This window comes from Topomyia yanbarensis, chromosome 2, assembly GCF_030247195.1.
Source record: "Topomyia yanbarensis strain Yona2022 chromosome 2, ASM3024719v1, whole genome shotgun sequence".
NCBI lineage: Eukaryota > Metazoa > Arthropoda > Insecta > Diptera > Culicidae > Topomyia > Topomyia yanbarensis.
In genome coordinates this window covers 350,262,299-350,286,709 of record NC_080671.1, presented here as the reverse complement: position 1 = coordinate 350,286,709, position 24,411 = coordinate 350,262,299, and the positions used below count along the sequence as shown (strand labels likewise).

At 38.7% G+C, this 24,411-nt stretch overlaps 1 protein-coding gene across 5 annotated transcripts in view; it reads right to left on the bottom strand.

Moving 5' to 3' along the window:
- Positions 1-24,411, bottom strand: part of LOC131684221 (synaptic vesicular amine transporter) — a 124,570-nt gene that overhangs the window by 57,513 nt on the left and 42,646 nt on the right. For all 5 annotated transcript variants that reach the window (XM_058966912.1, XM_058966907.1, XM_058966910.1 and 2 more), the window contains one exon: positions 7,408-7,673. In XM_058966912.1, coding sequence (XP_058822895.1) covers positions 7,408-7,648 — 241 coding nt within the window. In that variant the 5' untranslated portion in view covers positions 7,649-7,673. The remainder of the gene's footprint in view (positions 1-7,407; positions 7,674-24,411) is intronic.

The window sequence follows — 24,411 nt, the reverse complement described above, 5'->3', positions numbered from 1 at the left end:
AGTCTGGCAAATGGAGTGTTGGTAGCAACTCCTGAGAAACGTCTCATGATCCCCCCAAGGGAAAAATATGGGGCAACAGGTGTGAAGATTTTTTTCCATTTCTTTCTTCTACTGGACAAAGAGATAAATTATTATTTTAACCCATTCATACTCAAGTTTTTCATAAAAACAGTGTTTTTGAATAACTATAATTGCTTGTTTTTTGTCGAGATTTGCTCATAAAAATAAGTGAGGCTAATAACTTAGACCAGTGGTTCTCAACCTAATGTCCCGTTTTTAAATATATTAGAATGTACAAAGCGGATAGAGTAAAAAAACACAATAGGGTTTTTCGATGCAAGTTTAAAAAAATCTTCAGCATAAAACCGTAAAAAATATATCCGGTTCTTACACAGTAGTTTTCATTGACCGAATTTTAATATTAAAAGTTACGATATAATGATTCCCCTGTGAACAAATTATTTATTTGTAATCGCTTTTAGTACTGGAGGTTTATCCTTGCTGACCTTTTGAGGTGAGAAGTTTTTTAGCGATTGATATGCTGAAAGATCCCAGACCGATTTTACGTTAGAAGTTTGTATTTATCTACGGAAATGTTTTCAACTGCCGGTAAAACATATAAAATAACAATTATCATCGCTTGCACTGGCCTTACAGGGCCTACTTTGATGCGATTGATTCGTTGCTGCACGTTCGCTTCCTGTAATAATCGGATACGGATGAAAATCTTCATGGATAAATGGGCGGTTTGTTCGTTTGACGTTTTCACTGAGTATTGAAAATGAATGCGGCTGAATACGATCAATATTCATTCAATGAATTTGAATAATTGTAACTCTGGTTAATATTGTAGGATAATTGTATTGAACATCGGAAGATAAAAATTGAGCAGCTTCTTCTGCGTGATAAGCGCATATATCTGGTTCAAAACAGGTTTTTCGGACGCATAATTACCCTCTAAGGAGAAAATTGGTTTAAAACAACCTATTTACATAAAACAACCTATTTACATAAACCCAGGGATTTGCGTTTCGACTTCATCTCATTAGAACCATGGCACTTGCATCAGCCGACGAAATCAAAACGCGGACTTATGTAATTAGGTTTTTCATATTTCCTTACTCTAAGGACCGATTTCTTCACCCTCACTTAACTTTTAAACCAGTTTTACCAGTACGTTTAAACACGGCTTAATCGTTAAGCGAGGGTGTAGAAATCGGCCCAATTTGCACTAGAAAAAAAGTTTGGCATCCAAGGGGTAACAGCCATTACATCACATCTCAGAATCCGAACAAATTGACATAATCGCTTCAATGATTACTGGACACGATGTTAAGTGAATTGGTGCCATTGGCCGTCAAGAGGAGCACACTGGATTTTTATTATTTATCCAGAATATATTAACGGCTTACTTTCGTCAAATTTTATTGTAGGTACCTACCAGTGGAGGGATCGAATGAACATATAACCGGAATCCTTTATCTGATGACAAATTCGTTCAAGTGAGACTCTTAACGATTTTTTTGCCTTTTAGTGATGATTTCGTCGTCCACTTTTCGCACAGACATAAAGTGGATAGAAGGCATTAACGAATTGATTGTCAACGAGTTGTACGTGGTACACATTTGGCGAAAGTGATTGGTGTGATGTTGGAAATCTACATTGGCGAAATACCTACCTACAGTTCATTATAACGTTGAATTATAGTTAGCTCCTGTCGGAGGGTAAAGGAGGCATGGAAACGCGTTTTCTAACATTCGTTGAGAGTGGCGAAGAATTTGGTAATTCATACACAGAAATTGTTTAAGATGTTCCTCAAAGAGCTCACTAAGTACTACTCGTATCTGTTTTATTCATCAACGACATTGATTCAAAAAGCTACAATGCACTTAATAAGCACCTTAACATTTCATAATGATGTACAAAATCAAGTATTTCAAAAAGCACTTTACGGTTTTTATAAGGGGACACGAGCCCCCCGTACCTTCCGCTGGAGCCGCCAGTGGTATTAGTATTAGTTGGTACGGTTAACGATGACGAATACACATTCTGTTACGGTGTCTTCTAGGAATCAGCAAAGATTAAGATCAAGCTATTGGTAAATTCGATGGATAATAGATCAGTGTATCTATATTTCAATAAAAGGAAACCCTCTCTCTTTTTTAAGATGCTTCATTGAAACAGTGAGTGGTTTGACGGATGTTATATCTTCAATTGTGATGAAAGTGGTGCTAAAAAGGCAAAATGTCAGAATCCCTCCACAAAAGCTTTTCCTTGCTCGACTTCCAAATAAGGGGAGGCTTGAATAGAATCATTTTGTTCTACAAGCGGAAAAGTTTCTTCTCACGCTAACACCGTTTTGACGTCCAATCGATCGGCACTTTACCGCTAGTTGCATCATTTCCTGTTATTTTGCGTAGATTTTTCTCATACCCAGACAAATAGCTTCGAGCCAATCTTCAACCGCCATTACCTTGCGCTTTTCCGAACAAAAAAAGGATAAAAAGCCGACAAGGATGGGGCTACCAGTAAAATTCTGTTAGCACTAGTCTCATAGCTTGTCGAAGCAAGGCATTATTTGCATTATGCTTTTAAAATGTACGTCTCGAGCAATGGCAATATGACACAGTAATCTCTCAATGCAAATGGACAAAGTACCGCAGAGCAAGAAGTCAAATAGTGCCCTGAAAGAATAGGTCAAATTTCATATAGGTACGCATACAATACATGAGAGGCTCAGTGTAGAACAAATGCGAAAAGACGGTTTCGAGATGCAATGGAAAACAAATCACTATTTTATGTAAATTTGTAACCTACAGAATCTTTGGTTCATCATTAAGTGCCTCTTGAACAGTAAGTAGAGGATAATATTTAGCGAAAATTCCTTATACATATACCAAAAAATCTCAATTGCTTGTCTTATGGGAGTCTTCGATTTTTTATGCTACTTTGTTTGCTTTTTCAAAACGCATTTTTGTGGTTCTTTTTATCAACTCCAAATTCTAGTTATTTAAGAGGAGCGTCTGGTGTAAAGTGCTCAAAACGAAAGTTATTTTGTTTTGCAATTTTGAAGGCAAGGCAACAATGGATCTTTTATGTAATGTTATGATGGCTGTATACATTCATTGTGCACGAAAAAAATCTTTTCAATCACGCAGAGTCACACATACGAGCGTTCCAAGGGTAGACGCTAATTTTAAAAACGCGGTTTCGAGAAAAACGCTACTAAAGAGTGTCCCACAAAAAATAGAACACGAAAAAAACGCTGTAGAAATAACCCATTGGGTATTTTCTCGTGCAAAATTTGGGTAGAAATAGTTTAGAGTGTATTGTTTACACTGCATTTTTATCACAGTCAATTTTTTGAAAATTGTTGCCGCTAGATTGAAATCTGCGTTTGTTATAGCAAATATGCGCGTGGAATACATGGCTGTTCAAAACAAAAGAAGTTCAGCATGGCCACCGAGATTGCAAGAGACTATTCTAGAGGTTCAATACTAACAATTAAGCGGATAAAGAAAAAGTTGATTATTTCTGCCCTCTACGCCTGACGCCTACCTTAAATAACTAGGGTAGACGAGCCCTTATTTATCTCGTTAGTCAGAATACCACACTATTTACTTGATAACTCGACTTAATTGATGGGATTGCACTTAAAGAGGTATCAACATCTTTGCTTCGTTCCTAAGAAATAGTACAATGTAAAATCTACCCTGGAAAATGTAAAAAGGCTAGCGCTCGAGTGAAGCGGAAAAAGATTAGATTCGTTTTTGACATTAAAACATAATAAAAATAAACATTTACCATTAAGTTGGTTGACTCGAAAATCTTAAATTAGTTATGGAATTTTCATTTCGACTTTGTCTCATCAGAATCTGGCACTAACTTAGTGGCAGGACTAAGTTAACGCTGGATTGACGCTATTTCCGTGTCTGATAAGACGAAGGCGAATTGCATAACTAATTTAGTTATATATTTTGGGCTGTTTTCACCTAAATTTTCTGCACTAAGAAGATATATAGCATGGTCAAAATATCAATTTTATCAAAACTGTTCATTTCGTGCGCTGAATCATTTTTAATACTAAAACTTAAAAAACCTTTATTACTCATTCGGTGGCTAAATATTAATTATTTTGTTGCGATAATGAGGCGATGAAGCTATACGACGATAATAAGACAAGGAAGTTCTACGAGACGGCAAATCGTGCTCGCGAAGCCTATGTGTCACGGGAGATATGTTTGAAATGATCGATAGGTGGAAGCAGTATTATGACAAACATATAAATGGCGAATCAGTAAACGATGATAGTAGTGCGCTAATCAATCCGTGGACGCGCAAAGCTGATGACAGATTCCCAACACCGAATCTAGTTGAGGATCAGAAGGAAAGCATATGGTTGAAGAATAATAAAGATCAACTGCCATGTGACAGAGCAGGTAATTGGTTAGAGCACTCCACTGGGTGATTTAGAAGATTTTACCGGAGGATTGTATGGTGAGCATGGTGACCGCCGATGAGCACACCAGCAGAGAAATTCAATGATGTATTCTGGCAAGTACTTTGGGCTCGGTATTTCGGTCGAACAAAGTACGATACGGTACGAAGCAAAATGTTCATTGAACCGGTTGGCCAATGGGCTGTGCGGTTGGCCACGCTGACCCCCGCCAAGGGCGCCAAGCTTAGAGGGATGCTAAAATCTGCTCTATAAAATAAGTAAGAATAAATATTAAAATAAGTAGGATAAATGCGCTATACACGCTATATTTTTGTTCATGAGTCATTCGACTCATCGAGCGTGTATAAAAAGGGGCACTGAAATTCCACCAAAAGTATCGAAAGAGTACGCTACGGCTCTATCAGTCCCATTCATATTCATTCACAATAAATAGCGTTGATCTCAAATCTAAAGTTAGACTAAATAACGAACTGCAATGACATCCAATTGAAAATAGCGAAAATGTTGCAAACTTAACGCTCGATTTCATAGCAACAAAAATAGGACAAATATTTGATCATGGGCAGTAAAGCAGGCCACCTTCCTAAAATTGTAGCAAAGATCATGCAGAAAGTTTATTCGCTTATTACCCCATTTTTGGTGTTTCTTGAAACGCTGGAAGCTCATTGTTTAATCTCAAATTTCCAAGATCAGGAGCTGTTTGCTTCGGCTTTGTGTCAGTGCTTAATGTAGCTGTTATATTCAGTCGCTCATGAGAAATTTTTTTACCTTTACAACAAATCTCGTTCGCCTACAGTTTTGGGAGCAGTAACAGATCTCTCACGATGGGGATCGTCAGAGTCATACTCTTCCTGAGCCAAGAGAGTATAAAGATTTGTCGGGGTGAGTCGTATCTCTCCTAAGTATTGCTGTAAAAATAGTGCTTAGAGCGGCTTTGAATGAATTTTGATTCTTTGCGCACTTGCCACTCGCGGTTTTATTACTACAGTGGCCTATTTGCCTTTATTTAGCGCAAAACATGACGCGCACTACGAACTTTGTTGAAGAACAATTCCAACACAGCAATACTGCTAACGAGTCACGCGATACGAGTTTGAAGGGACATACAATTTGTTCCGTCCTGTGCGATTGCCATTCAAAATCTTTACTCACTGGAGAAAGCGGTCCTTGAAACAACCAGCCGCTTCACCCCACGCATCATCTAATCGAAACGGTAACAACACCGTCGATCTCAACTAAGTAAACCGACATTTAGATGCTGTCAGTCCGTCATAAAGTCTCCTGATCTGAAAAATCTGCAGTGAAGTTATTATTCGTGCTTTTTTATAAAAGTCTACATACTTCGATATCCTAATTTACTTTATAAACTAAGTGCAGATAAGTCATAAAGTCGCGAAGCGTGTGCCATTTTCAATTACACACTCAATTATTATTCGCACAGAAAAGGAAAGTCAAAATAGTTTTCAGGGCACAAAACTGAGACTCCGTCAAGTGCACCAGAAGACCACGTTGCGGCTCTGGGGCTATACATGCGAAGTATACGTATATACGTAAGGTGTTGCGAATCATCCATGGTCCATTGTTTGGAGAACTATACATCGTTTACACAGAAAAGTATAAGAGGCTGTGGTGAGTTCAGCAGGTCATTAATGTGGCGAACGACAACCCCGTATAAATGAGTCCAAAAACTAATCTGACTGGCACAAGTAGCCACAACGAGCAAGGTGGGTCGACCAAGATGAAGGGAACCTGAGGAGTCCTCGTGTTCTGGGAAGCTAGTGACAAACGGTAATGAACGGAGTGAGCTAGACATATTGATATAGCAAAGAGCATGGTGCCCTTAGACTGATTGGTACAGTAAGTAAGTAAGTGCGTGCTTTATGACGAATCCGCGCATACGTTGAAATCAAATTGATTGTAGGATTGATATAGATCAAACTAAGGCTTCCATTCATTGTTGAATTTACATGAAATTAAACGCATTTTCTCGCAAGTGCTTTGCTTTTGAGATGAAAACAAAAACAATCATCCTAAAAAGGCTATTGACACAACACCAAAACCAACTGTTGCATTGTTGCAGAAGTCCCTTATACGCAATCGGCGAAGACTTGTTGAATGCCTCCCCACTTTTAGTTCAAAAAACTGATAGTTAGCCACCGACTAAGGAAGCTGATGGTGGGAAGATAAAAAGCCATTCAACAGTTGGAACATGACTTGACTATATATTACACGTTCCTTTTTCGCAGTATCTTGAATCCTTCTCATCCTAGCAGTTCCTACTAAACCGGCACATTCCTAGCGGTTTTTATGTATTTATGCAAGTCGGTTGTGCGAATGCAAAGAATAGTATTGGTGTGCGTGTAACTATGAATATCCGAGTGCATGGAAGTATATATATTTAACCTTCCGCGTGAGAACTAGTAGCTTCTTAGACCAGAAGTACACTGTGCAGTCACTCCGTCCATCGTCAACTACCGACGTCAAGGACGAAGCGGATTATAATCCCGATTCGAAGTATATGAATGGAAGCGATCAGAGGTAACAGTGCGGAGACCGGAATCCATTATTGCATTGTGGAACCGTGGAAATCCCGAAAGGCGACAACAACTAAGGGAAATGGGAAAGCATGTTCTGAATGGAAATGAGAGATGAAAGCAACAAAAGAAGGAAATTTGCCATTGCAACGCTCGTCTGTTGGTGCCACTTGTTGCACCCTCTTCCTTCCCTAGTTATATAGCTCGAGCGGTGGTGTTTCGGAAATGGGTTGCAGGAAGCGAATGGAGGGAACTTAGCCAATCATAAATTGTATTATTAATCATACTGTGGGAAGTCGTTATAGCGCACTCTTATCATCACTGAGAGGTGTAATTACTTCATTTGACGATTAGCAAGATGGTACACCAGACGTGAAAAATTCAGTTTATTGTTCTGTATAGTTAGGTACTCACCAACGACGGTCAGCAGCATATTGTCGAGCAGCAGTGCAATGGCAACGATGACGAGTACCAGGCGTCTCGAACCACGCCATCGCAGGATACCAGCCTTCAGCGATGCCCATGATCCCGGCGCTGGGGGCAACGGTGGTGGCGGTTTCGGTTGCGAAGTCGATGACGACGTAGTATTGTTGTAGCTGTTGTTAGCCGCAGCAGTGGGTCCCTGGCCGTTTCCCCCCGGGTCGGTTGTTTGCATTGCAACTCACTGAGAGCCCCGTTGACTGTGCGGTTCCGGTGGGATGACGGACGGCAGAGATTTTTCCAAACCAGAATCGGTGGCGGAAGCATGTAAAGAGATTGAAATCAAAAGAGGATTATTTTCATTCGTCCTGAGAGGGTATGGTATATGCTATTATCTTTGATGGTACATTTCATGGCATCGTAAACCATACCCGGCAGCGATACTGGGCGCCAATAAATAAAGCGGAACGAGAAAAATGTAGACTAGAAAGCAACAGATACAAAGCAATGCGACAGCTGAAATATGCTGCATCATATTTCATGATTTCCCAAGGTAAATTGCTGGGCAAGATTTCGCCCTTGGGATGGGTTTAGTTTATTTCTTCGGATGGCAGCAAGTCAAATTATCCGCTGAATTACGATGTCGGCTGAATATGTCGTACTCGTGTCTAAACAGCATTCTCGAGGTGGCACCGGAGTTTAAAGTACTACGCTCGTCATCAAGAGATTAATTGAAAATGATTACCGATATGCAGTGTTTGAGAAAGAGATATAGCAATGCCACTTAAGTTCGAAAATCGGTTGGGAATGATATCGATTTTCACGTTCGTAGAGTGTTAGCCAAGGTGACATTTTTATTAAAACATTTCAAAAACCATAACTAAACATATTTGTTTAATTAAAATGACAACTTGGAAGTTATTGAAAATAAACAGGAATTAAAATGTAGTCGAAAATGTCTAAAACAGTACAGTTGTAATATAGTGCAAAACATCATTTGAGTTTGAGGAGAGGAGGTTCAATAATGCAAGAACGGCAAAGCTATTGGATTTGCAAGAAATTTCATTCATTTACCATCTGCTAAAGTGGGAGATCCTAGAAGCAGCCAACGTCGTACTTCAGCAGATCTTCGCCATCCCGTGGCCATTTGTCCGATGTAGCATCTTCCAGTATGCCCGGACTGTTTTAGACTAGCACAGAACCAGTAATGTTGTTTTTGTAATTTAAAAAATCAACCTTTCAAACATTCCAAAATTTCGCCTTTTTGTGTATTTTTGAGCCGTCTTGAAGGCAAACGTTCGTAAAATCACCTTGCCTCAGTTAAGCGAGATTCTAATTAAAAATTTTCAAAAATTTGTTTTTTTTTCTTTGCATTTTTTGAAAAGTATAAATGTATGTATGAATGACGCAGCATTTTGAGGGGTAGGGTGTATGCCAAATTTGTGACGAATTGTGACGAGGCGGAGGGTGGGGTCAGAAGTTGTGCGACGTAGAAAAACTCTAGTAAGAGAACTGCGGAGAGAAAAACAGCATTTTTGGCAACGTATGTCCCGGCATTGTATGACAACACGTCCAATGTTATAAGGATAGGCAATGTTCGATTGGATCCCTTTTTTGACAGCTAAACGCGAATCCAATCGATTCAAAATGGAGTCTCCGCAGTTCTCAGTTCAGTAAAACATGTTTAATTTTTTTTCATCAACCAGTTCGGGGGTTGAGAAATGCTACGTTATTTACAAGGGAACAAAATGCTACGAGAGGGAATTGAGGGGTTGAACATCGCTGAAAAAAATCTATGTCATTTGTGTACGGCCCCTAAGTGTCTACTATATTGTGTTAAACGGATTTTTCGATCCGCGTATCAACCAAGTTTCCACGAGTCAATGTTCGAATCGGCGTCCTGGCCGCCATGGAACGCGCTCGACTCTAGACGCGCGACTCCAGTAGAACCCTTTTCATGGTATTATGCACGTTCCCAGAATGTAGCGAGTGGTACAGTAGACTGGTTCAATTTTTGAGTTTTAGCTCCACCAGGCTCTACTGATTCCTTTTATGGCCCTTAGTAATTGTGGAAATTTTGGTATCGATCGGTTGCGTCTACGGACCTTCCAAAAATTTCAAAGTTTATATGGAAATTAGTATGGAAAATCGGTTAAAACTGACAATAAATTCATAAAAAATCACCTCATCAATCAATTCATGAGAACACTATATATTTCTAAAGGTATTCTTCTACTGAATACATTCGTGGAACATTGTAAGTTTGTGAAAATTCGCTGAAAAAAAGTTATTAACTAAAGAAGCAGCATGACTTCAAAACAAGTGGATTTTGTTATTAGACATAGCAACCCTGTTATCCCCAAATTTTATCAAATAACTATTTTTTCAAATAGTTATTTGATAAAATTTCAAGGATAATAGTTTTACTGTCGCATGATTGTAGTGTGATGAACTAAACAAAATTGGTTAAATTTGGTACCTTAGGTAGGCGTACAGCCCACTACTGCAACTATTGGTACACCTCAACTGTAGGAGCACCCACCCTATACTGGTTTGTATAAACTATATCAGCTAAAAGAGCCGGCAGCAATACGGTGTTCATGATTTTAGGAGCTTCGTCGTGATTTTCGTAATTTCTGATCACGTTTCCGTGATATTTTATTCATGAGTTTACAATCGGATTTTTCTGGCAGAGTAGCATCTATGTTCATGATTTCAGGAACTTAGTTACGATTTTCATAATTTCTATTCACATTATCGTGATATGATTTTAGGATCTTGAGCATGAGTTTTGATATTTTAGGCACGAGCATTGTGATTCATGCTCATGATTTTTGTAATTTTAATTCACATTATCGTGATACTTCAGTCGCGAGTAGAGTGATTTATGTTCGTGATTTCAAGATCTTAATTGCGATTTTTGATATTTTAGTCATGAGTAGTATGATTTATGTTAATGATTTTACAATGCTAGTCACGATTCTCGTTATTTATGTGCACTTTACGTGATATTTTATTCTAGAGCTTACTTTCGAATTTGACACGTGGAGTGATATGACTCATGTTCATGATATCAGTAACATTAGTAGGTGCTAATAGTTTTCCTGTATCTGCTGTTCGTACCTGTTATTGGTCGCTATCAGCACTGGACCTATATGAAATTTTTGAAAAAAATGCATGAAACAAAAAATGATTCCAAGAATGATAATCCAAATTTTGTGAAAAACTTCACGCAAGATATTGTAAATCATGTACAAGCATCCATGGTTTTGCGACTTAATCACGAACATGAATGGTCAGTTGTGACTATTGTACTAGGAATCATGAACCAGTTCACGAATCCACGAATAACATTTTGTGATTTCGTGGGTTCACGAATACATGAATAATATTTTATGATTTTGTGAACTATTTCATGAACACTAACAGTTAGTCGTAACTATTAAATTAGGAATCATAAACCAGTTCACGAATACATGGGTAAATTTTTTTGACTTTGTGAACTATTTCACGGGCACGAATGTTCAGTCGTGATTATTATATTAGGAATCACGAACCAATTCACATATCAATAAATATCATTTATGATTTTGTGAACTGTTTCACGAGCACGTATATTGAATCGTGAATAATATATTAAAATAGAAGTAGAAGGTCACGGTTTTAGCAAATATTATTTTATTTTGTCTATCGCTTACGTTTCGAGGGTCTACTACGCCTTCATCTTCAGGGCGAAACTACAATTAGCAACTTGATAACAAATAACAATCACAGATTTAGAAACAGTACAGAATTACTTACAACGCTTACAATAATATCAAGTAATTTTGAACATGGAATCTCAAAACGCAACACGCTACTCTACACTGCAATATCATGGGAAACGGGCATAGCGTAGTTGGTAAATCGATTGCCTTGTACGCAGCTCACCTGGGTTCGATTCCCAACCCCATACATAGGGTTGGAAATTTTTCCAAAAAAAGATATTTATCTAACCCGAAAATAGGCGAAAAGGTTAAAATCTCTTTAATAAAAAAAACTGCAATATCATTTAGTTTGGTTGAAATTAATTTTAAACGGAAATATTTAATTTATCGGAAAGACTACATTAAAGAACCCTGCGCACATCATTAGCAGACTGAGCAATAATATGTTTCAATAAAGCAAAAGTGACATGGCAGAAACGATGAATGAGGTTCACAAATTTACTAAAAACGTTACTAAAGGGAAATTGAATGTAATTATAAAACACATGATTTTTGTCTATGGACCTATTTTCGTAATATAAACACGTGATTGTTCCAGAATTCATGGCACTTTATTGATGACTTTGGGAACATTTTTTCCGTGCACTGCTGCCGTGGTTTAACTGCGTCTGCTTGTAGCGTATCTGAATACTTAATATTCCGGCACTTCCATGCAAGCCTGAAAAAAGTGTTAGTTACATTTTAGTCCGCTACAATGTAAGCGCCATTTAATTATTTTTTTTATTTTTAAACATCGTCGCTGTTGTGCTATCTTATGACAAACGCCATTTTGATGTAAACTGAGTTAGATATGCCACATATTTGTCTAAAAAATTTCTAGAATGTGGTGTTTTCAAAATTTTGACATTCTTCTTGGTTCATTGCGAGAAACGTGCTGAGAAATTTTTAATTTTTTGCTTCAAATGACTATGTCTGGGGATTAGCTCAAGTTATCTTGATGCATAAGATGTTTTAAGTGTGAAACTATCTGAGAAACACAATGGCATAATCACTTTCAAAACAAAAATTGTGAGCAAAATGCAGTTAAAGGTTTAAACTGGAAATATAGCATATTTGGCAACACTGTACCTCAAAATGACTATTCCCTGACTCATTTCTTACAAAATGCATCTCACCGATTGTGTATAGATCAAATAAACGTTAATAATTGATGATTTTTTTCTATGGAAAATTTTCCTCGCGCAAGTATGACATGCCATACAAATTTTGTCATCAATACACACCTATGATACGTGTGAGTGCAACTTTTGTTTACATTTTTAGTAAAAACTCACAACATAGTCAACCGATCTTCGTAATATTTGAGAGATTAATACAGAATAGATAGAAGCATCAATTGTCTTCTTTGAATTGTTTATACCATTTAAAAGTTTCAAGATATTCAATCTCAAACTTTAAAAATCGTTTTTCTTGAAATGTGCTAAAATGGCGCTTGTCATAAGATAGCACAACAGCGATAACATATTAAATCAAATTCGTGTTTATAAATCACAAAGCCTTTTTAACCTTTCTCATATAGAAAGGTACTGCAATCACTCGGAATTCCGACTTGTTAACAGAGGCTCATAGAGCCGAGTCACTTATACCCATCGACTCAGTTCGTCGCGATTGTTAAATGTCTGTGTGTGCGTGTGTGTATGCATATATGTGTCAAATATATTAACTCATTTTTGTCATAGCAGGCAGAGCTTATTTCAACAATGTTTTATTCAAATGGAAGGTAAAGTATCGCCATATGTCGCAATTGAATTTCATTTGGATTGGAGTTCTGGTTCCGGCATTACGAATGGAAGAGTGCGGTCACACAGAAAATTTTCATTTAACCAAATGATGCAATACATATTAAAATGTATGCACTACCTGGATTAGCGGGTCTAGATCGCCAATTACCAATTGCGACTTGCTACAGAAGCCTCTGCTTCCTCTGTTGAAACAACAAGAGGGTCCTACGATCTTCTGGCCGAATCTAGCTTCGTACTACTATTCAAATGTTGTCCTGGAGTGGAACGAAGCCAACGGGGTCACTTTTGTACCCAAGGACATGATCACCCCTAGTGCAGCGGAACTAAGACCCATCGAAAAATACGGGGCAATTATGAAGTAGGCACTACGGAAGCATCCCAAAGAAGTCAAATCTGTGGAAGACATGAAGAAAAGTGAGTTTCCGTACAGAAGAAGCTGCAGCGAGATGTTGTGCAGATCCTAATGAGTGGATCCAGCGCACTCTGTGTTTTTTTATTTCGATTATGTTAACCTTAAGGTCATTCGCCTCTTCGGGTTAGAAAAACTAGGTGTTGTATAAGTATGACCAACAAAAATCGTATAAATATACTATTTTTATCGGAAAGGTACGCCATATGTATAAGCATTGTGCAAAATTTATTTTAATTAGTGCGTTGTGATGACTCGTATATGAATCTCGTATATGAACGCAGACAAAGTCGTTTAATATATAAACGGGATCGTTATTAGTGCAGTAATATGACATAATTACAACAACACAAATGTTTGTCGGCAATAAATAAGTTAATCCAAGTATTGCACGCCATGAATCGTAAAGCAAGGGTTGGTGAGGCTAATTCGAATGAATTACTTGGTTTGTACTGACCTGGATACAATTCCTATAATAAAATATTAGTTCTTTTCAAATGATCGAAAGACCGCGAAGAAATCATACAAATTTGACATTAATTGGGTTATTAAATGTAGGTACGTATGGATATGTATGTACATATTGATCAGTAGAAGGAAGATTTTGCAATATATAAATTGGTTACAACATATTTCGGTTATCACTAAAAATATGTTATGATATGCGAGTTAGTTATCTCACGTTCGCATAAACAAAATCGTATATAGGAGTGGAATAATAATAAGCGTCACTGTCACTGTCTTTGGCCAGATTTAACCACACCTATCAAATGGTGTATGGAATATGTTGCCGGTACGTAAGCTGACGCTTCAGAGTTCAAGACATAGTGAACTCATTTGCGTGAAAAAAATGCTAGAGCGAGAAAACGTTCTAGGATGTGAAAACTTTAAATTTATTCCCCCATCCTTAAAATAAACACGCGCTCGAACGATGTGTCTCATTCTTCACTATTATTTTTGTATTAATACTTTCCGAATGACTAATATAATCTTATATAGTACTGTTTTGAGTACTATTTTGAGTCTTAAGAGTGTCTGTTTCTTGTCTCTATCCGATCATAAAAATATATTTTTCGATCATTTTGATGTCACCTTCAATGTGGTAACTTATCGTAATCCTAAATCTACAAACTGGAACCTCTTTTTGGAAAACTTGGCGACTAAGTTTCATGGATATTTTCCAACAATTAGTCAACTAGACGACTTAGATGACGTCGTGGATACGACAAAGTCATTCATATTAGCATCCTACGAAGAAGCTTGTCCACTTCGTACTGTTAAATCGACTAGGAGAACCGCTTGGTGGAGGACTGAGCTTCAAAGAATGAAGAAAGTTATGAGAAGAGCTTGGAATCGGCGTCAGCGTGATCACTCCAGGGCTTTCGGGTCAGCTCGTAGTGCATATAAGAAATGTCTTAGATCTGCAGAACGGGCTGACTGGCAAAACCTATGCACTAATGTCTCTAGTCTGAACGAGGCTAGCAGGTTAAATAAAATTCTCTCCAAATCGAATGATTTTCAGATGAACTCCTTAAAAACCAGAGATGGTGTTTATGCGACGGACGAAAAAGATGTTCTTAATTGTCTCTTCGACACACACTTTCCAGTTTGTGTCGATCCGAAGCTGAACAATGTTCACAGATCTCATTCGGGTGATTCGGACTCGTGGGCGTTAGTACGCACATTGGTTTCCACTGAATCGGTCAAGTGGGCAGTTGACAGCTCCATACAAATCACCCGGAAAAGATGGAATACTTCCCGTGCTACTGCAAAAGGGATTTGATATTCTTAAACATGTCTTGAAAAAGATTATGCTTTCCAGTCTTGCTACCAGGTATATCCCGAAAGCATGGCGAGAAATAACTGTTAGATTTATTCCCAAAGAGCGGCGCTCATTCTATGAAGAAGCCAAGAGTTTTAGGCCTATCAGCTTAAGTTCTTTTCTTCTGAAAGCTTTGGAACGGATAATCGATCATCACATCAGGAACGTTAGTTTAGTTGAATATCCACTGCACAAAATGCAACATGCATATCAGTGTGGGAAATCCACGATCACTAAAGCAGACGATGTTGTTTACAACATTGAGAAAGCCTTCTCGCTCAAGCAATCTAGCTTGGGTGTATTCCTAGATATTGAGGGTGCTTTTGACAATGTTATTCTGTCGACCCGCGGTCATGGGATACCTGCATGTATCTCGGTTTGGATAAACGCAATGCTTAGTAACCGCATACTTTGCTCGTTACTGCGTCAGGCTGAGATACGGAAGCTGAGTATTTGCGGTTGTCCTCAGGGCGGTGTTCTTTCACCTTTGTTATGGAACTTGGTAGCCGACGGCTTGTTGAAGGAACTCAATGAGCTTGTATTTCCAACCTACGGGTTTGCTGATGATTACCATATACTAATTACTGGATTTTGCATCGGAACAATCTTTGACTTAATGCAACAGGCATTAAGAGCTGTCGAACAGTGGTGTCGACAAGTTAAACTATCAGTTAACCCAAGCAAAACTTCAATGGTTCTTTTCACGAAGAAGCGAATAACAACCGGGGTTCGTCCCTTGCAGTTATTTGATTCTGAGCTACTGTGTGCAGATCAAGTCAAATACGTTGGAGTTATATTGGATTCCAAACTGAATTGGTCTGCTCACATGGAGTTCAGAGTCAAGAAAGCGTGCATGGCCTTCGGGCAGTGCAGACGAACTTTTGGAAAGACCTGGGGTCTCAAACCTAAATACATCTATTGGATTCACACGACAATTTTATGTCCAATGCTGTCATACGGATGCCTTGTGTGGCGGCAGAGGGGAGAGATGATAACAGTCCAGTCAAAGCTAAACCATCTGCAAAGAATGGCGCTCAGGGCGTTGACTGGTGCTTCCACCACAACTCCGATTGCTGCTCTTGAGGCACTTCTAAATATGTTTTTATTACATATACACCTCAAACAAGGAGCACTATCATGTGCATACAGACTGCAGGTTACTGGGCTTTGGAACAGTAACCATGTTGATCTTGCTACCAGTCATACACGATTGTGGTGACAAATGGTTACATGGGGTGAAGATGTTCTTGCTCCCAGCGATATTACACTCACATGTAGTTTTCCTTACAGGACATTCCATGTGAAGATTCCCTCTCGAGAGAAGTGGTTGTCCGGCTATATGGAAAGATAACAACAAACGCAAGCGATGGAGGGATGTTCTGGTGCTGGTGTCTACTGTCGTGAAATAAGATTGGAACAATCTCACTCACTGGGTAGATACTGTACTGTATTCCAAGCAGAAATTTTTGCGATTATGTGCGGGGTACAATCGGCCCTTCAACTGAGTTTGTCCGGCAGAGTTATAAAATTCCTGCTCCGATAGTCAGGCTGCAATCAAGGCCCTTAGCTCAAACAAATCCCGGTCCAAGCTAGTGATCGCCTGCCGAACCCAAATCGAAGAACTAAGCATTGTCAACACTATCTACCTTGTCTGGGTGCCCGGACATTGCGGTATTACTGAAAATGAATGGGCTGATGAATTGGCCAGGGCAGGTTCAGCGATTGATTTCGTTGGTCCAGAGCCCGCGCTGCCAATTTCAACAAATTGGATAAGGGAAAAAATACGGTCCTGGGCTTCGTCCAAGTACCGCAATTATTGGAGAAATCTACAAACATGTCACCAAACAAAGGCGTTTCTAGAACAACCGTGCCCAGTGTCGAAAAATCTGCTACATTTTTCGAAGCTCCACTGCGGCATGCTGACCAGGGCTTTAACCGGCCACTGCAAACTCAATTATCACATGGCAACTTTTCAGCGCGCTGAGTCTTTTCCATGTGATCTTTGTGAATCCGGCTACGGAACCTCATATCATCTGATATGCAACTGTCCAGCGGTAGCGCAATTGCGATTTCGAGTCTTCGGCCGTCCTTATACAGACGAAACCATGTTTGGACGACTGAAACTCAGAGACATACTAAAGTTTCTTATCCAATGTGGTAAAGAGCTTTAGGTTTATTCGCAGGCAAGTTGAACTACTTTGCATATCATCTGATATGCAACTGTCCAGCGGTAGCGCAATTGCGATTTCGAGTCTTCGGCTGTCCTTATACAGACGAAACCATGTTTGGACAACTGAAACTCAGAGACATACTAATGTTTCTTATCCAATGTGGTAAAGAGCTTTAGGCTTATTCGCAGGCAAGTTGAACTACTTGTCAGTTTAACTTACCTGTTGTTTATTTTTGTTTTTGTGCTATTATGTTTCCCACCCTTCCAATTCTACTTCCCCACACCTCCTTGTCCTTTCCTTCCGCTCAGGGAATGATGAAAACACACGGCAAAGCACAAATCCCCGACTACATACGGGGAACGTGCCACTTAAGCCAATATATTCTGATTCCTGAGTCCTGGAGCTGATGCTTCAGAGTTCAAGACATAGTGAACTCATTTGCGTGAAAAAAATGCTAGAGCGAGAAAACGTTCTAGGATGTGAACACTTTAAATTTATTTCCCCCATCCTTAAAATGAACAGGCGCTCGAAAGTTGTGTCTCATTCTTAACTATTATTTTTGTATTAATACTTTCCGAATGACTAATATAATCGTATATTGTACTGTTTTGAGTACTATTTTGAGTCTTAAGAGTGTCTGTTTCTTGCCACACGGAATCAGACTAAGTTCCGACAAAATTTGCATTGATGTGCAGATTATATCGCATATCGAAACCCAATTTGCTCTCAACCTATATTGATATCGCCTCCACGTTTGTTCATATGTATAATATTTTCGCATTGTATACGACTTGGGAGTTGAGCGTAAGGTGCGAGCGTACGGTTATGATATTGAAGTTGAATGAATTGAATATGCCAAAAATTTACTAATGGGATTAAAAAGGTTTTCCAAATAGTTTTGTTCTTTGCAAACAGAACCTAAGACAATAATAGCACCAGCAGCGTGATTCATAGACTGGAAATTTACTAAATGCTCTTGAACTCGTTCAAAATAGAGCCAGTACCTTTTCGACAGCAAACAGGGTGTCACATCCAAGATAGGAACTTGACCAATATGATAGCTTCATCAGTAAGGTGGTGTAATATTTACTAATAAGATGTGGAGTCGTGCGGCTTCACTCAAAGCTTAATTGAATGTGCGTTCACTAACGAATGATAAACTAGTGATAATGAACTTGACTAATATACTAGTTGCAGTCGCTAGCACTGTGCCAAACCGCATGCTATTTATATTTGCTCTCTCAGGCATCGTCAAGTATGATAAACGTTGTTCACTAACTGCTAGAACGCCCGCCGTATACATAGACTATTGAGCGTAAAACCTCAAGATCATGGTTGGTTTAGGGGTACTCTCACATGAGCTGATACAACACGAGAACGGAACAAAGTAAATATGCGAACCGGCAGAAGAAATTTCGATCGTGTTGCGATACAGTACAGTAAACGACGCGGAATGAGATAATTATTGCATTGTGGGCAAGCTGCTAATTAAAACTGATGTACTTACCTTCTGCTCATGGAAGATGCGCTTTTAATAAACGACAGATAAATAATAGTATCTACTCTGTCCCATTAGTAGTTGCTTTTAGACATTGGGAGTTACATTAAATGCCTATTCAAAATGGTGTTCAAATTAGTTTTATCACACTAACAAATTTTAGAACTGCGTAGAAATTGTAGAAGTAAACTGTTAGAGCATAAAAAGTCCAGTTTTATGTAGATTTTTCGATGTAAAATATTTGTGTTTTAGCTTTGAATCGAAATAGATATTTTAAACATTAATATTCCAGGATGATCATAGCGATGAACGGCACCAAAATGAAACTTATTTTAATAACTTTACAACCTGAAAGCAGCGGCACTATGTAAAATATGCATATACGGAATGAAAAATTATCATCCTCTGGTACTCAAACAATTTTTTGTGTTTTTATTAATGAGACGACTCACTTTCATACAAAGGGTGACTCAAATGTTGATACGATAATTAATTTTACAAACTTTCATCACTTAGACATATGCATTGTTTACCCTAGAGCTACTAGTAAAGAAAGTTGGGTTTTGCATTATTTAAACCGGTTGTCGTCAAAACCCGCTAATTTAAGGGGTTTTACTAGCAATAGCACTAAAACATGAGTAATAGTTATTTATAGTGCCTTACTTCACAGAAACAAGCCTGCGTCGAGCACGATTTATTTGGTACAATTTTAGTGACTAATCTGAGTCGTTCGGGTATTGTCTATAATTACACGGAACAGATTAATCTTCTGCTGCTCAATCCCGACTTTTGGCGGGTTACGGAAAAATCGCTATTGTATGTTGACACCACTGAGGGATTTCATGAGAAACCAGCCGACCGCAAAATATGACCATCATCGATTCGAACGAAACTTTGCAGGTGTGTTCGGTTTATGAATTTCCATGATCTGGCAATTGGAATATTTTGATACAAGAGCAATTTTTCAAAAAAGGCGTAGACGTTTCTACGTGTACAAATATAAAAAAACCTATTTTAATCCACCTAGCGGTGCAATTGTGCCTTTCTCAATCATGAATCACGAGAATGTGTGCGTTGTTTATATTCATTAAATGCTTTTAAATGCATATATTACATTTTATTATTGTACATCACATGACAACTATATACAGGAAAATAAATCATTATTCGAGTTCTAAAATTTTGAAAAAGAAAAAACAGCCACGGTAATATTGAACTGAAAAAAGGTGCAAAATCGGCAGTCCCAAAAAGTCGATTTCTAAAAAAAAAAAATTTCGTGATAACATAAAATCTCGACGTTTCATGCATTTTAAAGAAAAAAAATTAGAGTTCCGGCTTATATGGGAATTTCATGTGTGACCGGACCGTTCAGTCTATATTTCCGGAACCATACAAGCGATCCGTGCGAAATTTCACAGACATCTGTGGGGATAATAGAGCTATCATTTGGGACTAAGTTTGTGAAAATCGGCCCAACCATTTCCGAGAAACTGATATGAGTTTGCTAGTTATGAAAGATGGCCGCTTTTCCCGGGCACTTCCGGAACCGTCTATGGTGGTCAATGTAGTCAACGAAAGTTTGTTTGGCCGTCGGTGACCTAGAACTGCAAAGTTAAGTTATTTGAGAGACATTTTAGCGAAATTTTTACCTTTTTTGCTTCCATCGGGGTATCGGTTTGAATCACAATTTGCTATGTGATCGCACGCCACAACCCGTAACTCCGGAACCGGAAGTCGGTTGGGGATAAAATTTAATAGCCATTTACGGGGACGCAATACCTTTCATTTGAGGTCAAGTTTAGTCGAATCGGTCTAGCCATCTCCGAGAAACCGATGTGACTGTTACTCTGAATTTGGATACTTCCGCCGGGGCTTCCGGAACCGATGATGGTGGCCAATGTGACCAAAGAGACTTTGAATGGCTGTTAATGACCTAGTACTACAAATCGAAGCAGTTGTGGTCACATTTTGGAAAAATTTTCACCATTATACATTCATTGCAGAATTTCTTAAAATCGACGTTTTCTGCGTGATCGTACTCATCACCCTGTAATTCCGGAACCGGAAGTCGGATCCATTAGAAATTCAATAGCAGCCTATGGGAATGTTGCACCTTTCATTTGGGACTAAGTTTGTAAAAATCGGTTCATCCATCTCTGAGAAAAGTGAGTGAGATTGTGTTCGCGTACACACACACAGACGCACATACACACACACATACATACACACACACATACATACACACACACAGACATTTGCCGAACTCGACGAACTGAATCGAATGGTATATGTCACTCGGCCCTCCGGGCCTCCGTTAAAAAGTCGGTTTTCAGAGCAATTGCAATACCTTTCTATTGAGAAAGGCAAAAACATGACGACAGTAGCGCACCTGGTTTGGATATCCCAACTACCTTCGAAACCGTTAAAGATTTTATACAAGTTGAATGCTGAAGATGGACGTGTGTTCTCTGTGACCACAGCCTCTGTCCAACTAACGAATTTGATTCGCTAGTTGGACCGACTGACAAATGTCATAAACTCTTCAAAAAAGACGTTAGTAGCGTAAAAGAATGTTAAATAGATTGTCAAAGTGAATTTGACATGAGATTTTGGCGTTTAGATGCTTTTTAGTTGGAAAATGGTCCAACTAGCGAAGGTCCAACTAAAAAGCGGTCCAGTTAAAGGGTGCCCAACCAGCGAATCACGACTGTATTTTCTTGAATAGCATAAGTTATGGTGAATAATGGACTCAGAGAAGAAGAAAAATGATTTGGAAGTCATCACTTCTCTTAAACACAAAAAATAACACATCACGTTGATACACGTCTAACCTTCGGACAGTCGCGCTAGTGCACTGAGTGCACGCTGCTTTGAAAATCTAACGAAATCGTCTTACGGCACCAGTGGCTGCTTGTTCAGTGGGTCGCGCGATTTCCGGAGGGTTAACCTAGGTTTAAGTATAGTTAAATTAAAGTTAAATTTGCGTAATAGAGAGATTACTACAAACACTACATTATACCTTATACGATGGACGAGGTCGGATTAATCAAATCTCTCGTATTATTTTTCACAGCACTAAAAAGTACATATAAAACGCAAAACTCAAAAGTACTAAATTTATGTTACAAACTCGAGCAATCGGAACTAGTAAACGGTGGTTTAAAACATAGCGAGGTCGTTATGATCTGCTTGAGGAAGAAGAGGTACTGTTCGTACCACGTGTTGGAAAGATATTTTAGGTCCAAACAATTTAAACACAAAAATTATTTACGAAAATTTTTCGTTTCGAATTCGCCATCAAATACTAACAGAAATAATACTAGAAAACAATTCCTGGCCATCGTTAACAATCATTTTAAATATATTTTAAGTTAGGACTGTGGTCGAGTTTGCGATTATGATGCAAATGATATATAGCAAGTATACGGAGGATAAACCACTAGTGAAAAATTGTTTCTGAGCCTGAAGGTTACCTCATTGGCAAATGAGTGGTTAGGACCGTGTATAAAAGGTGGAGCTAGTGTTTTGGTAAAATTAGAGCATCGATATTTTTAAGGAATTTCATCATAGTGAGATGTCTGTTAGTCTGTCACCACAGTGATATATTGAAAAAACACATTTAAAAAAAGGTACAAAAAGGTACAAATAAAAAAAAAAGGTACAAAATCGGTTAGGCGCAAAAAGTCGATATTTTTTCCTTTTGAGGTTGCATAAAATCTCGACGTTTCATGCATTTTAAGGACATTTGGCATCATAAATACGAATTCGATTTCTGAAATTTTATGGCGTCTCCCCTTTGAAAAAAAAGTTTAGTTCCGGTTTATACTGGAATTTCGTATATGACGGGACAGTTCATTCTGTATTTCCGGAACCATATAAGCAAACCGTACAAAGTTTTACAGACGTCCATGGGGATAGTACACCTATCGTTTTGGACTAAGTTTGTAAAATTCAGTCCAACAATCCCTAATAAGATGATGTAAGTTTGTCAATTTTAATAGGTGGCCACTTTTCCGGGGCACTTCCGGAACCGTCTATGGTGGTCAATGTAGTCAACGAAACTTTAGTTAGCCGTCAGCGACTTAGAACTACAAATTTAAGTTGTTTGGCAGACATTTAGCGAAATTTTTACCTTTTTGGATTCAACAGAGTATCAATTTGAATCGGAAACGGCTATGTGACCGCACATCACAACCCGTAACTCTGGAACCGGAAATCGGATCGGGATGAAATTTAATAGCTATTTGCGGGGATAAAACACCTTTCATTTGAGATTAAGCTTTGTCGAATCGATAAAGCCATTTTCGAGAAACCGATGTGACTGCTATTCTGAATTTGGATGCACCCGCCGGGACTTTCGGAACCGATGATGGTGGCCAATGTGGCCAAAGAGACTTTGAATGGCTGTTAGTGACCTGGTACTACAATTCCAACCAGTTGCGGTCACATTTTGGAAAAATTTCACCTTTATACATTCATTGCAGAATTTCATCATAGTGAGATATTTGTTAGTCTGATATTACATTGAAAAACCTGTTTTAATCCACCTAGAGGTGCAATTGTGCCTTTCTCATTTCTCTAAACTATGGCACGGAGGCTTTTTATGTTCAACATAATTGTGGAAATGTCCATTACATTCTTAGTACACTTTGCACCTTTACACAATGGCATGCCAGCCACGAACTTGATGAGCTACGTGTCGACGGTGAAACACTTGAAACAAAAAATATCATACTTCATTAGCCTAATCAGCATTAGATCAATGTTATCTGCTTGCTAACTCATTTTGTCATGCGGGGGTGGGTATGTGAGGAGGGCGAAAGTCCCATGAACGAACGACTTCCCAGCTTAAATTGGTATGCTTTGTGATATAGTGGTGGTTTAAAGATGATGGGGTTGAAAGGGAGGGGTATGAGGGCTGGATGGGGTGGTGGTCTGAGGGGTGATTTAAGGAGATTTTTAAAGGAGGGGCGCGAACAGTAGAGGGGGGTGTAACCCCTCTCCGTAAACCATCAACTACGCTCCTGCTAAAATCCAGAAACCCTAAACGAGTTGAAAAAAAAATTAGGGATTAGGTTGACGTTTTTCAGAGTGATTGCATAACCTTTCTATATGAGAAAGGCAAAAATGTGCCAAAATCCAAAAAAGTGAATCGTAGTCAAATTTTTTTTTCGAGTTTACATCAAATCTCGACGTTTCATGCACCTTGAACACATTTAGCATCAAAACTAAAAATTCAGTTTTTAATTTTTCCTATAGTTTATATGAGAAATTTCTGTGTGGCCGCACTCTGAAACCCGTAATTCCGGAACCAGAATTCCGATCGATCCAAAATTCAATAGCAGCCGATGGGAAGGTTGCACCTTTCATTTGAGACTAAGTTTGGGCAAATCGGTCCAGCCATCTCTGAGAAAAATGAGTGACATTATTTGACACATACGCACATACATACACACACACATACACACACACATACATACATACACACACATACAGACTTTTTCCGATCTCGACGAACTGAGTCGAATGGGATATGACACTCGGCCCTCCGGGCCGGGATTATGTTGACGTTTTTCAGAGTGATTGCAT